The following is a 13,080-nucleotide window of genomic DNA, read 5'->3' on the forward strand; positions in this document are numbered from 1 at the left end:
TCAAGTTCATTTCCTTGGCCCGACATGGAGCTAAAGCCTAGCAAACCTGCCCCCTCCCTGGCCTCAGACCCGGATGGCGGCTCCGCGGGGGTGGCTCCGCTGAGGGAGCGGCTCAGCAGGGGCCCGCCGGGCGCGGGCGCGGGGGCTCTCGGGCTGCGCTGGGGCCGGGGCGGCCTCGCCCTGCCCCGGGTCCGCCCGGCCGGCAGGGGGCGCGCTGGTCCCCGCCCTTCTCTGCCGACCGGCTCGGGCCCGGGCCGCGCGGGCCGCCGGGAGCGTGATGGCGGCCGCCGGGAGGCTCACGGCGCTGGCCGCCGGCGTCTCTTCGCGCCTGCGGTCGCTAGGGCCCCATGTGGCAGGCCGACAGGGGCGCTCGTGCGGCTTCTCGTCAGGCTGTCCCCGGCCCGACCACGGCGAGGAGCCCGGCGAGGCCGAGAGCGGGGCGGCCCCCGCCGGGGCGGGCGACGCGGGCATGGTGAACGGTGAGGCGTGAGGCGGGGGGCGGGCCAGGGCCCCTGTCCGTGGTGGCCGAGGCCGCCAGCCACGGGTGTGTCGTAGCGGGGCTGTTGTAGAGCTCACTGTGACTCGGGCCCAAGTGGACCCCAAGGGCGCGGAGGTTCTGGGACTGAAGCGCCTGCGCCTGGTAAGAAAAGGTGAAAGGTGCTCGACCTCGAGGGAATGGGGGAAAACGGTAAACGGGGAACTCCCCCGGATGTAACGGTAAGTTTGTCCTCACCTGTGGGAAAGGATCTTAGGATCTCAGAGACAGAACGACTGCTGTGATGGCCTCCAGCTTTGTGCCTTCTGAATAGTGCAGAGAATGAAACTGGTGAGGGCATCCCTCATGGATAGAAAGAGCCAGTCTCCACCGGTCCAGTAGAGCTGGACAGGGTCCCTGTGCATCTGGCCATCTCTGGGTCCATTGGCCTACTTAAAGGTGGGTCCCTTTATGGAATCCCCCCCCCCCCCCCCCCCCCCCGAGTCCATTGAGATACTCTTGTTTCTTAACTGCTTGATTCTTAATTGCTTTACAAACTGTCATTAGAGGGAGACAGGCCTGCAGGATTCTCTGTCCTGGCCAGTTGACACAAGGGTCTGCTCCAGGGAAACAGTCTCTGGTTCTTCCTGGTTTGGTGTTTTGCTCCAGTGATTCTCAACCCAGACAGTAGGGGTTACATCAGAACTAGAGGAGCCTTTTCAAAATGCAGTGCATTCCCTAACATCATTGCCTTTCTCAGGTGCCCCTTGGGGATTGGTGTGTCCAGCGCTGTGAAAAAGCTCCCTGGGTGATCCTGCTGCGTACGCACACCGCCCACAGAGTTCCTTTCTGGAGCTGGTCTGACGTTGACCATAATGGCAGAGACTAGGAGGGAGACTGAAAAGGCCTCCCCTCGCTTCCACAGGTCTCTGACCCATGAATCTCTTGAAGAGCCAGTCTGGTGGATTGGGAGACTGGCCCTTCCATCTGTTTCTAGCTGTTCCTGGCAAGCGTCTTCATAGCCTGGTTAGGCCCCATGTTTGGCACAAGCTGCCTCCAGGTAGACATCTTGATCTTTTGTGCTCTGGGGTTGATCCAAAGAACAAGTAATAGAGATGTGGTACCTCTTTTGGTGTCTGGTGCATCCTGCCTGTACTTGACTCCCGAGGACTCAGGGGAGGTATAACCTGTGCCCACGTCTCAGCCATGGAAAGTCTCTAATCAGTGCCTTTCACAGTCTGCCTTGCAAAGACCTTTTGCATGGTGTTGAGGTACAGTTGAGAGTTAGGGTCTAGTTTTCAGACTTAGGATCTCATCATTAGTTACGTGCTACTGATCCTTTTTTGGTGTCTTTTGCTTTAGGAGGGGCCTTGTGCTATCTTGGTCTCTAATTTCTGTGTGTGTGGTGGGTTTTTGTTTTGTTTTTTAGCACCTTTTCCCCTTCCTTCAAACATCAGGCTGGGGGAGCTGTTGGCCACCCAGGCGTCTGGGGTCGTGAGCCGACATCCTCAGAGTCAAGTGCAGGGTTGCCCTGATACAGATCCCATGGAGTTGGTAATTTTTAAATACTTTTGTTCTTATTTTCTTAGCTTCTAGGGACCTATTAAAAGAGTTCCCACAGCCCAAAAACCTTCTCAACAGTGTGATTGGAAGAGCCCTCGGCATCGCACATGCAAAAGACAAACTGGTCTACGTGCACACAAATGGACCGAAGAAAAAGGTAACCCTGCTGATGGCCAGGAGAGGCGCTGGTCTGGCTTCTGGGAAGGAGACCGGCTGCCCCTCTCTCTCCTTCTCTTCCCTCAGGTTTCTTTGTCAAGGAGGCAGGAGAGTGGGTCTTCTGAATTGAAAACGGTTCATCAGAGAATCTCAGAGCAAAGCTAGGTTTGAGGAAGAGCCAGAGAATATGTGTCCCTAGTTTAGAGAAAGGAAACATGCAGGGAGGAGGTGCAAGGACTTCTCAGCTTGTCTAGGAAAGGCCTTAGCCTCGTGCTCAGGCTTGGTGCCCCACTGACTCACTGAGATGCAGACACTTAGAGCTGGGAACTGGCACTGCTGGAGGCTGGGGGGTCTGTGCCCACAGAAGCGTGTAGGCAGACCATTCCGAATGACGAGTTTAAAGATGAAGATGGGCCCCAGCTTGCCTTTTGGCTAGAATGTGGTACCTTGGGGAAACAAAACAACTTGAGGTGGGTGGAAGGCTTGAGGATGAGCGTTCGAGCCTTCTGAGGAGTTGGGGATGGAGCTGGGGTTACGTCCTGTCCTCTCGACACTGAGCCTACTGCATGACTGCCGTGAGGGCCGCAGCTTTGCCACTGGCTCTGTCTGCGATTTGCAACAGTTTTTCAGTCTGAAGAGGCAAGGGTTCTGAGTCTCTCTTATCTTCCCCAGAAAGTCACCCTGCACATAAAGTGGCCCAAGAGCGTGGAGGTAGAAGGTTATGGCAGCAAGAAGATCGATGCTGAGCGGCAGGCTGCAGCTGCGGCTTGTCAGCTGTTCAAGGTGACCCTCCCCTAGTGGAAGCCATGTGGACCTCCGTCCTGGAGACTCCTTGTCCCTTGCTCTGACGGCTGATGGTCTTTCTGGCGCCAGGTGCATCTTGGTGGAGCTTGACAGGCAGTTCAGCCACTCACCCGTCCTGAGCCCCTCCTGCCTTCCTGCCTCCTGGTTCCTTTCTTGGTGTGCAGCCAACGAGGGTTTAGATCCCCGCCCCCCACACACCGTGGATATCTACTCTCTGTAGTTTCAGAGACCACAGAGAAGAACGCCCTTGTGAAAACACTCCCGGTGTACAGTGCCTTGGCTATATCTCGTGATTTCTGATTTCCTTTTTCTCATTTTATATGGTTTTTCCCCTGTGTCCACATGGTCCTCTTCATTTGTGAAGGAAGCATGGCATTTACTCGTTTCACTTCCCCGTGGTTGGGCATGGATTGCTTTCAGTTCTGGTTACCCAGTGTTCGCTAGGCCTTCCCCGTTGCTTCCCGGCCTTTCTGCCTGTCCCTCACTGACCGCCATTATGGCTGTGTCAGCCTTGAACCTCCCTCAGGTTCGCAGGTCTTCATCTTTGCGCAGACAAGGACAAAGCTATAGGATGTTACTCCCTCAGCTTCTCTCCCTCCTGGTCCGCAGGCCTTCGCTGTCCCTGCCTCCTCCTGTGCTGGGGGAGGAAGGGGTTTCTTCCTGCACTGGCCCCACCTTCCCTTCTTGTCTCCCCCTCATCTCTCCGAGTTTCTTCTCCACTCCCTCCATCCTTTTATTTAATTTTCATACTCTTCCTCTTCTGATTCTTTTCTGTAGGCCTCAGAAACCCTCCAGTGTTCTGACTCCTTCCCTCACCTGCTCTCATCGCATGCAGCTCTGTGTGATTGTGGTCTGCATTGTCTCCACCTGCTCCAGTGACATTGCCTTCTCTGGGTCACGGTGCCTGGCACATAGCAGAATGGCCAGGTGGTTGTCTAGTGACTGGAGCCAGTGCTTTGCCAGACCCATCAGCCTTTGCTCAGTGCCCACTCCGCCCCAGGGTTCTGTGGCTTTGCGCTGCTTTGCCCCTCTTCCTCAGCCCCGGGTACACCTGCTGCTGTGTTCTCCCTGGGCCACTCTGGGGCTCCTCTTCCTCTCCCACTCTGTAAACATCTCTTCTTTCTCTACCCTTCTCCCTGGAGAAGTCTTATCTATACATTCTGTGTTCATCTCTACATTCTGTGTTGTAGATCTCAAAAAGTTCCACCCCCCATAGGATAGCTTTCTCTCAGTGGTTCTCAACTGGGGTGATATTGTCCCTCAGGGGACATCTGACAATGTCTAGAGACATTTGTGGTGGCCACAACTGGAAAGGTGCTACTGGCTTTATAAGTAGGGGCCGGGGATGCTGCTAAACATCCTATAATGCACAAAACAACTCCCCACAACAAGGTCCTGCCTGGCCCCAGACGTCAGGGGTCCTGCGGTTGAGGAACCCTCCTCTCCTGGGACATTTGCAGGAACTTCCAACTTGGCCAGTCTGAAATAGTTCATTGTCACCCCCTCCCCAGCCCCTTGTCCAGGCCCTGTCTATGTCAGAGCCTTGTCAGCTCTCAGCGTCTGTACTCCCAGACACGAGCTCTTCCTGTTCGCCCATGTTCTCTCGGGGAGCCTTGGGAATCTGCATCCAGAGGTCTGCGTGTCCTCTCCTTCCAGTGTTGGGAGCAGTTCACTTCCACTTGTTTGTGCTACTTGAGACGCTGCTCGTCTGCATTTGTTCTGCCTCTGAGATTGTGAGCTGCCCCAGGGCAGAGACCAGCTCTTGTCTCCTGAGCGTGCTCGCGGTGGCCAGTTTGATCCTTTATGTATGTTTGAGGCTAAGGAAATGTTTCATTTGGAATCGCCCCTGGAAAAGAAGCTATAAAGCAATAAGCCCCCTTTTTTTATAGTAGGTTTTGGTCTGAATGGCTTAGAAAACATTTTCAAGTTATTTCTATAAAATCCATTCCCAGGGTGAGAGCCTGGTGTAAGAAGTGTCTGCTCCGCCCAGCTGTTTTCTGAGAGCAGTACCCACTGGTGCCCCCAGGTCCCACTGTGAATGGATGTGCTTTCTGATTGCCCCATGGAGTTTGGGGGGGGGGGGGTTGTTTATTTTTTTGTTTCCTTGTTCTAACAGGTGTGAGAATTTACCTTGTTATTTCCACCTGTCAAAGCGAGACCCTTTAAGCCTCCTTTCTCTGCCCGGTTTGGCCTCGGGGCTGCGCTGGGTGGCCGGGCGGTACGAAGCGTGGCTCCTGGGCATGAGGGACTTGGGGGGTGGCCGGGTAAGGTCCAGGCAGACTCACAGTGCCCTGTCCCCCCAGGGCTGGGGTCTGCTGGGTCCCCGGAATGAGCTGTTTGACGCAGCCAAATACCGCGTGCTAGCCGATCGCTTTGGCTCCCCGGCTGACAGCTGGTGGCGGCCGGAGCCCACCATGCCACCCGCTTCCCGGCAGCAGCTGAATTCCGAGAGCATCCGGCCAGGGGGACCTGGGGGCTTCTCCCGCTCCTTGGGCCGGGAGGAAGAGGAGGATGAGGAGGAAGAGCTAGAAGAGGGGACCATTGATGTCACCGACTTCCTGTCCATGACCCAGCAGGACTCCCACACCCCACTCAGGGACTCAAGGTAAGCTGGGGGTGGCAGGATGTTTCCTGAGCGCCTTCTCTGAGGTGGGAGGGCCCCTGCTCTGGGTCCCACTTGGGTGTCCCAGGACTCATTGGGATGTCTGCCTGTTCTTTGGGGAGAAGCCCCTGTGCTCTCCCTACATCTCATGCCTGGGTCCTGCAGGGGCCCAGCAACCACTCTGCCTGCCCTCTGCCCTCTTGGGAAACTGAAGCGTCATTAGCCACGGTGTGTGTCTGAGAGGGTCTGAGGCCAGGTGCCCACGCCCTGTTTCTCATGCCTTCTGGCTGCCTACTGCAAGTGTCTTAGCCCCTTGGATCTCAGAGCCTACAGTGAAATTGGCCCAGCAAGAGGCAGACCTTTCTCACCTAAACTTTTGGTCCTCCCAGGGGGGGCTCCTTTGAAATGACCGATGATGACAGTGCCATTAGGGCTCTGGCCCAGTTTCCACTTCCCAAGAACCTTTTGGCCAAGGTGATTCAGATTGCGACCTCGTCCTCCACAGCTAAGGTAAGTGGGGCCTCCTCGAGGGGCGGGTGAGTGGGGAGCTGGCCTGGTCGCCTGCACACCGGTGGGGGCAGGGCTGTGGGTGCTCTTCCCCCGCCCACACCTCGGCTGGCTGGGGGCTCAGACTCTCCAGCTGTCGAGAGGGAGCAGGGACAGCAGTCACAGAACAGGAACCTGGAGCGGGCTGGGGGCTGGGCAGGTACTCCAGGGCAAGGGCGTGGCCATGAGTGGGACAGGGATGGGTGGCAGTCCTGCCAAGACATGAATTTCATCTTCGTTGCCAAGTCATGGGGTCTGGGGTGAGCAGGGCCTCTGTCCTGGTTTTTAGCGCACGCTGTCGCCTTGAAGGTGCCGAGAGGACTGCAGGCTGGGAGGGCAGGTGGTGGCACTGCCCAGACCCTGTCCTCTGCTGTGGAAATTGAAGTCAGCAGAAGAGAGGAGCCCCAGGCCCTGTGGAGCGGCAGCTCTGACCTGGCTTGTGTTTGGTGCCTGCCAAGCTGGGGATCATTCCACTTCGGGGCTCCTTGCCACACGGGGCTTCTCACTCCCTGCCTTTTTGTGATCCTCTCCTCTGCCCTCCATGCAGAACCTCATGCAGTTCCACACTGTGGGCACCAAGACCAAGCTGTCCACCCTCACCTTGCTCTGGCCCTGCCCCATGACCTTTGTCGCCAAAGGGCGCCGCAAGGCCGAGGCCGAGAATAAGGCTGCAGCCTTGGCCTGCAAGAAGCTGAAGGTGAGTCCAGGAGGGCCCGGCACTGTGCGGGAGCCTGTCTGGGAGCTCCTCGGGGCCCTGCCTTCCTCACGCCCCACGCCCTTGGGGACCACGCCCTTCTGCGGCAGGCTGTGTGGCTGCTGCTTCCTGGAGACGCCTGGCTGGTGACCGCCTTCTTAGTGCTGTGGGCCAGGCCCTGGGTGCCGCTGGCAGGAGAATGGGCCTCAGTTTTCTGAATGACGTCCAGGTGGGCGGAACTGCTGGCGCTGAGTTGGCAGACATGGTGTGGGGTTTTGTAGTCGGAACGAATGGTAGGACATTTCCCTGGGGTGATGAGTGTGGAAGCCATCAACATCAAAGGGAAGGCAATGTGGCTTCACAGCTGGCCGTCCCCTTGAAAAGTCTTTGGAGTTGAGCTGATGTGACCGTGTGATCTGGCATTGGGCCGTGGCTGCCTGAGAAGCAGGAAATCTGAGCCCACGACAGTAGAGGTTTAGTGTGCAGAACTAGTGGGCGTGTTGGCCCTCTCTGACCTCTCAGAGTAAAGCTCCTTAGGTGGCGCGTGTGGCCCTGGGGGCCGTGTTGTAGACACAGCTGATGGTGAGAGGCCTGACCTGGAGATTAGGAGAGGAGGGGGGACAGTTGAGCAAAGAGGGGATGGAAGGGTTGTCTGGCTCAGGACAGCAGAAATAGGACTGACTTGCAGAACTTGGAGGAATGATACTGCCGGTTGCTGACGAGCAGAAGCACCGGCATGGCAGAGCTGGCTCCGGAAGGCACAGGCTTCCACTTGGCGCAGAGAGAGAAGCTGCGTGGCCCCTTGTCAGAGGCTCTGAGGTGGAAGCCCTCCTGCGCTGAGACAGCTGTGCTGGCCTGTGTGGTGGCCCTGGGAGCAGATCCCTGTCACGGAGGTCCTCACAGCTGGTCTACCAGGAGGGCTAGAGGCAGGCGCTTGGTTCCTTCGGGGGAAGGGACTTCTCTAAGGAGGGGGTGCTGGATCTGGGTTGAGGAGGGGGAGCAGTCGACAGTACAGGGGCCAGGAGACCACAAGACCGGAGGGAACATGTGCGTGGTGTCAGAGGGTTGTGCCTCTTCTCTGGGGGGTGGCTTTGGGCACATGGGAAAAGAAGGTGTTCCTTTAAGTGTATAAATAGACATTTATAGGAAAGTTCCTGTGTGTTTGTATGTCATGGGTCACAAGTAGAACAAAGGCTCTGAAAGGGTCAGGAAGTGGGGTGGCAGGTGGACCCCAAAGAATTGGGGGGCAGGCTTTGGGAGGGCAGGGAAGGAAGAGGGAGCCTGTAGGGCTGACAGCTGTCTTGGAGGAATGAGCTGGCTGTTCGTGAGGGAAGCCTGGCTGTGGGCGCCTCGGGCACTGCTCCGCGCAGGGCGAGGCCTGTTCTGCTCTGACTCGGCAGCTTTAGTGTTTTGAATGATTTAACATTTTTTTTCCTTTGGAGATTCCCATTTTCCTGGCTCTTCTCCATGTCAGCTGAAAACCAGTCGCTTAGAAAAGCTATGGCTCTGCACGGTGTCCCTCCTGGGAGCGCCGGGCTGCCTAGGCTGGTGGGGGGCACAGAGCAGAGACCTGTGCATGTCCCCGCAGAGCCTGGGCCTGGTGAACAGGAACAATGAGCCGCTCACCCACGCCATGTACAACCTGGCTTCCTTGCGTGAACTGGGCGAGAGCCAGCGGCGACCGTGCGCCATCCAGGTGCCCGAGCCCATCCTCTACAAGATGGAGGCCTTCCTGAACCATGTAAGAGGGCCCCTCCCCTGCAGCCCCCAGCCCTCTGCCTCCACCCGCTCCTGCCTGGAAGCCTCCAGCCCAGGGAGGCCGTACGTGCCGGCCCTCCCCATCCCCCCACCCTGCCTGAGCAGCCCAGCGCTGCCCACGAGGCGCCCAGGGCCCTCAGTGGCCTGGGTCCTCCACCCCCCGGGTTGGGCCGCAGCACCTGGCCCCGAAGGGTGCTGAGGGGCTGATGGTGAGTGCACAGGGAGGTGCTCTCCTTCACGGTGTTGCTTGCCTCCCCACCCCCAGTTCCCTGTGGACAGTTTGTCGCTCTCCCCTGAGCCTCGGCTGCACAATGATGACATCTTGCCTTTGGGCAAGGACTCGGGGCCCCTGATGGATCCCATCACAGGCAAGCCCTACATGCCCTTGTCGGAAGCAGAGGAGGTGCGGCTGAGCCAGAGCCTGCTCGAGCTGTGGCAGCGGCGGGGGCCGGTCTGGCAGGAGGTGCCCCCGCTCCCTGTGGACCCGCATCGGGACACCATCCTTGATGCCATCGAGCAGCACCCGGTGGTGATCATCGCTGGGGACACGGGCTGTGGGAAGTCCACGCGCATCCCCCAGCTGCTGCTGGAGCGCTACGTGGCCGAGGGCCGGGGCGCCCGCTGCAACGTGATCATCACTCAGCCGCGCCGCATCTCGGCTGTGTCTGTGGCCCAGCGGGTCAGCCACGAACTGGGTCCCTCCCTGCGCCGGAACGTGGGCTTCCAGGTGCGGCTGGAAAGGAAGCCCCCGGCCCGCGGCGGGGCCCTGCTCTTCTGCACTGTGGGCATCCTGCTGCGGAAGCTGCAGAGCAACCCCAGCCTGGAGGGCGTGAGCCACGTCATCGTGGACGAGGTGCACGAGCGGGACGTGAACACGGACTTCCTGCTGATCCTGCTCAAGGGCCTGCAGTGGCTCAACCCAGCCCTGCGGCTAGTGCTCATGAGCGCCACCAGCGATAACGAGCGCTTCTCCCGTTACTTTGACGGCTGCCCTGTCATCAGGGTGCCCGGCTTCATGTACCCCGTCAAGGAGCACTACCTGGAAGACATCCTGGCCAAGCTGGGCAAGCACCAGTACCCGCACCGGCACCGGCACCACGAGGTGAGGGGGCTCCCCCGCCCCTGCCCGGGCTCCCGGCCTCTCCCCTGGATTCCCCTCCGTCCTGTCCCCGCGGCTTGGCGTGGCCTCGGTTTCCAAGCTAGAAACTGGGGAGCGATCACGCCTTTGCGTCGTGAGGGTTGGCGGTGAGCTGGCGAGGGCCTCTGCTCGGTGAGTTCCGCGTGGCTGTCCCGCGCGCGGCTCCTGGCTCTGGGGCTGTGACTGGGCCTCTCTTCCCACCCCAGTCTGAGGATGAATGTGCCCTCGACCTTGAGCTCATGACCGATCTGGTTCTGCACATCGATGCCCAAGGGGAGCCAGGTGGGTGCTTGCCCTTCCCCTGCCCACCCCGCCCCCGCCCCAGGAGCCCCTGGCTGAGGCCTGCGGGGTCCTTTCCAGGTGGGATCCTGTGCTTTCTGCCCGGCTGGCAGGAGATCAAAGGGGTGCAGCAGCGTCTGCAGGAGGCCCTGTGCATGCACGAGAGCAAGTACCTCATCCTGCCAGGTGAGCGCCCGTGACCTGGGGGCGGTGGCCTGCCAGACCAGGCGTACTCTTTGCTCTAGGGGATGGGGATCCACCCGGGCTCAAAGGGTCTGGGATTCTGACCGAACCATGCCACTCCGCTGGCTTTGTGACCTTCAACTGAGGCTATTTATCTGGGCTTCAGTTTGACGAAAATAGGATCTCAGTTCGCGCCCTGGCCTCTTTCTAGGGGAGGTTGAGGGTGGAGCTGTGCCTGACCGTGTCCTTGCTGCCCTCCAGTGCACTCCAACATCCCCATGATGGACCAGAAGGCCATATTCCAGCAGCCTCCAGTTGGGGTGCGCAAGATCGTCTTGGCGACCAACATCGCAGAGACCTCCATCACCATCAACGACATCGTGCATGTGGTGGATAGCGGCCTGCACAAGGAGGAGCACTACGACCTCAAGACCAAGGTGGGCCCAGCTCTTGGGCCCAAACTGGGCCCAGCCGGCTGCAGGGAGGACTCCCCGTTCTGCACTGGGCCACAGCCCAGTCCTGCCTTGGGCTTGCTGTCCCTGGCAAAGGCCATCCTCATTGGGGCCTCAGTGTCCCCATGTGTCAAGGGTGTGGTGACAGTGGGGGGAAGGGAAGGGAAGGCCTCCGGTGTCAGTGTCGCTGCCACCTGCCACCCACCCTAGGTGTCCTGCCTGGAGACGGTGTGGGTGTCCAGAGCAAACGTGATCCAGCGCCGGGGCCGGGCAGGCCGCTGCCAGGCAGGCTTTGCCTACCACCTCTTCCCGCGCAGCCGGCTGGAGAAGATGGCGCCTTTCCGAGTGCCCGAGATCCTGCGCACGCCTCTCGAGAACCTGGTGCTGCAAGCCAAAATCCATATGCCCGAGAAGACGGTGCGGCACGGGCAGGGCTGGGGAAGAGCTGAGCTGGTTAAGGCTGGGCTCTGGAGCGGGCAGGCAGGAAGCAAGCTCACGGGGGCTCTGGCTTGTCCTTGTAGGCAGTGGAGTTCCTCTCCAAGGCCATGGACAGTCCAGGCGTCAAGGCAGTGAACGAGGCCGTGATCCTGCTCCAGGAGATCGGTGCGTGGGGGTCGGGCTGGCCTGGGCAGCAGCGTGCTGTGGCAGGGCGGGCCCGACAGCTGTGCTGTTGCAGGGGTGCTGGACGAGCGGGAGCACCTGACCACCCTGGGGCAGCGCCTGGTCCACATCTCCACCGACCCCCGGCTGGCCAAGGCGCTCGTGCTGGCGGCCATCTTCCGCTGCCTGCACCCACTGCTGGTGGTGGTTTCCTGCCTCATCCGGGACCCGTTTAGCAGCAGCCTGCAGAATCGGGCAGAGGTGGACAAGGTCAGGCCAGCCCCTGCCCCCAGCCCCCAGCCCGCTGGGCCTCCCTCCCTGTTGTCCATCACCCAGGCCTGTGGTGGCCTCTGCCGCCACCTCCTTCGTGACTCTGGTGCCCTTTCTCCAGGTGAAGGTGCTGTTGAGCCACGACAGCGGCAGTGACCACCTGGCCTTCGTGTGGGCCGTGGCTGGCTGGGAGGAGGTGCTGTGCTGGCAGAACCGCAGCTCGCGGGAGAACTACCTGGAGGAGAACTTCCTCTACGCACCCAGCCTGCGCTTCATCCACGGTCAGCCACGCCCGCCCTCCCTTCCCATCAGGGCCAGTGTCTGCTGAGCGCAGGAGGCCCTCGGCTCATCGCGCGCTTTGCCTCCCCAGGACTCATCAAGCAGTTCTCCGAGAACATGTACGAGGCTTTCCTGGTGGGGAAGCCCTCGGACTGCACCCTGGCCTCTGCCCAGTGCAATGAGTTCAGTGAGGAAGAGGAGCTGGTGAAGGGCGTGCTGATGGCCGGCCTCTACCCCAACCTCATCCAGGTGCTGGCCTTGGGGAAGGGAGCCAGCCACGCCCAGCCCCCGCCCCTCCCCAGCTCAGCCCGGCTTTTCCTCCACTCCTGCAGGTGAGGCAGGGCAAGGTGACCCGGCAGGGGAAGTTCAAGCCCAACAGTGTCACGTACAGGACCAAATCAGGCAACGTCTTGCTGCACAAGTCGACCATTAACAGGTGGGGCCGGCCCGAGGGGCGGGGTGGCTGGGAAGCGCCGGAAGGGGCACCTCACCCAGCCCTCTCTTCCCCAGAGAGGCCACACAGCTGCGCAGCCGGTGGCTGACGTACTTCATGGCCGTCAAGTCCAGCGGCAGCGTCTTCGTCCGGGACTCCTCCCAGGTGCACCCGCTGGCTGTGCTGCTACTGACCGACGGGGACGTCCACATCCAAGGTGGGTGCCTGCATGTTGCCCACCCTTGCCGCTGCTCGGGTGGGCCGGGGTCCTCGGGGGCCTGGCTCCCCCTTGGCTCCTCACCACCTCTCCCTCCCTCAGATGACGGGCACCGTGCCACCATCTCGCTGAGTGACAGTGACCTGCTGAGGCTGGAGGGCGACTCGCGTACTGTGCGGCTGCTGGGGGCCATGCGCCGGGCGCTGGGCCACATGGTGCAGCAGAGCCTGCACAGCGAGCTGGCTGCCCTCCCGCCCGGCGCGCAGCAGCAGCACGGGCAGCTGCTGGCCCTGCTGGCAGAGCTGCTGCGCGCACCTTGTGGCAGCTTTGACGTGCGCAAGACAGCTGATGACTGAGCCCCGCTTTCTGGGACTGTGTACAGCCTGCAAATGTTTATTTAAAATAAAGTTCTATTTATCCCTTGTGAGCATTGCTGTCCACTGGAGGCTCCTTTTGGGGGCCACGGCACACGGGGTTGTGGGCTGTGGTTTTCCAAACCAGGTGGGAAAACAAAAAGTGGAGGAAGACCATGATGCTTAGTGCCAGGAGCAGGGCTGTGGCCCACGGTCTCGGGAGGGCAGGGCTTGGCACCTCCACCGTCCTGTGTGCACAGCCTCCTGGGGCCAGTCCC

At 60.1% G+C, this 13,080-nt stretch overlaps 1 protein-coding gene across 17 annotated transcripts in view; it reads left to right on the top strand.

The window, feature by feature from the left end:
- Positions 1 to 12,876, top strand: part of DHX30 (DExH-box helicase 30) — a 28,414-nt gene extending 15,538 nt beyond the window's left edge. For 6 of the 17 annotated variants that reach the window (XM_071212030.1, XM_071212035.1, XM_058288409.1 and 3 more), the window contains 18 exons: positions 2,065 to 2,195; positions 2,867 to 2,977; positions 5,302 to 5,603; positions 5,990 to 6,110; positions 6,694 to 6,843; positions 8,429 to 8,581; positions 8,864 to 9,700; positions 9,943 to 10,018; positions 10,097 to 10,201; positions 10,460 to 10,635; positions 10,861 to 11,067; positions 11,172 to 11,253; positions 11,327 to 11,520; positions 11,642 to 11,801; positions 11,891 to 12,048; positions 12,132 to 12,235; positions 12,310 to 12,449; positions 12,552 to 12,876. In XM_071212030.1, the coding sequence (XP_071068131.1) occupies positions 2,065 to 2,195; positions 2,867 to 2,977; positions 5,302 to 5,603; positions 5,990 to 6,110; positions 6,694 to 6,843; positions 8,429 to 8,581; positions 8,864 to 9,700; positions 9,943 to 10,018; positions 10,097 to 10,201; positions 10,460 to 10,635; positions 10,861 to 11,067; positions 11,172 to 11,253; positions 11,327 to 11,520; positions 11,642 to 11,801; positions 11,891 to 12,048; positions 12,132 to 12,235; positions 12,310 to 12,449; positions 12,552 to 12,805 (3,461 nt within the window). In that variant the 3' untranslated portion in view covers positions 12,806 to 12,876. Of the gene's footprint in view, positions 1 to 240; positions 480 to 1,235; positions 1,536 to 2,064; positions 2,196 to 2,866; positions 2,978 to 5,301; positions 5,604 to 5,989; positions 6,111 to 6,693; positions 6,844 to 8,428; positions 8,582 to 8,863; positions 9,701 to 9,942; positions 10,019 to 10,096; positions 10,202 to 10,459; positions 10,636 to 10,860; positions 11,068 to 11,171; positions 11,254 to 11,326; positions 11,521 to 11,641; positions 11,802 to 11,890; positions 12,049 to 12,131; positions 12,236 to 12,309; positions 12,450 to 12,551 lie in introns of those variants that run through there. The other 11 variants (XM_058288414.1, XM_071212037.1, XM_071212042.1 and 8 more) reach the window with 6 other exon arrangements.
- Positions 12,877 to 13,080: the final 204 nt, after the last annotated feature.

The sequence above is a fragment of the Dasypus novemcinctus genome, chromosome 26 (assembly GCF_030445035.2).
Source record: "Dasypus novemcinctus isolate mDasNov1 chromosome 26, mDasNov1.1.hap2, whole genome shotgun sequence".
Classification (NCBI taxonomy): Eukaryota; Metazoa; Chordata; class Mammalia; order Cingulata; family Dasypodidae; genus Dasypus; species Dasypus novemcinctus.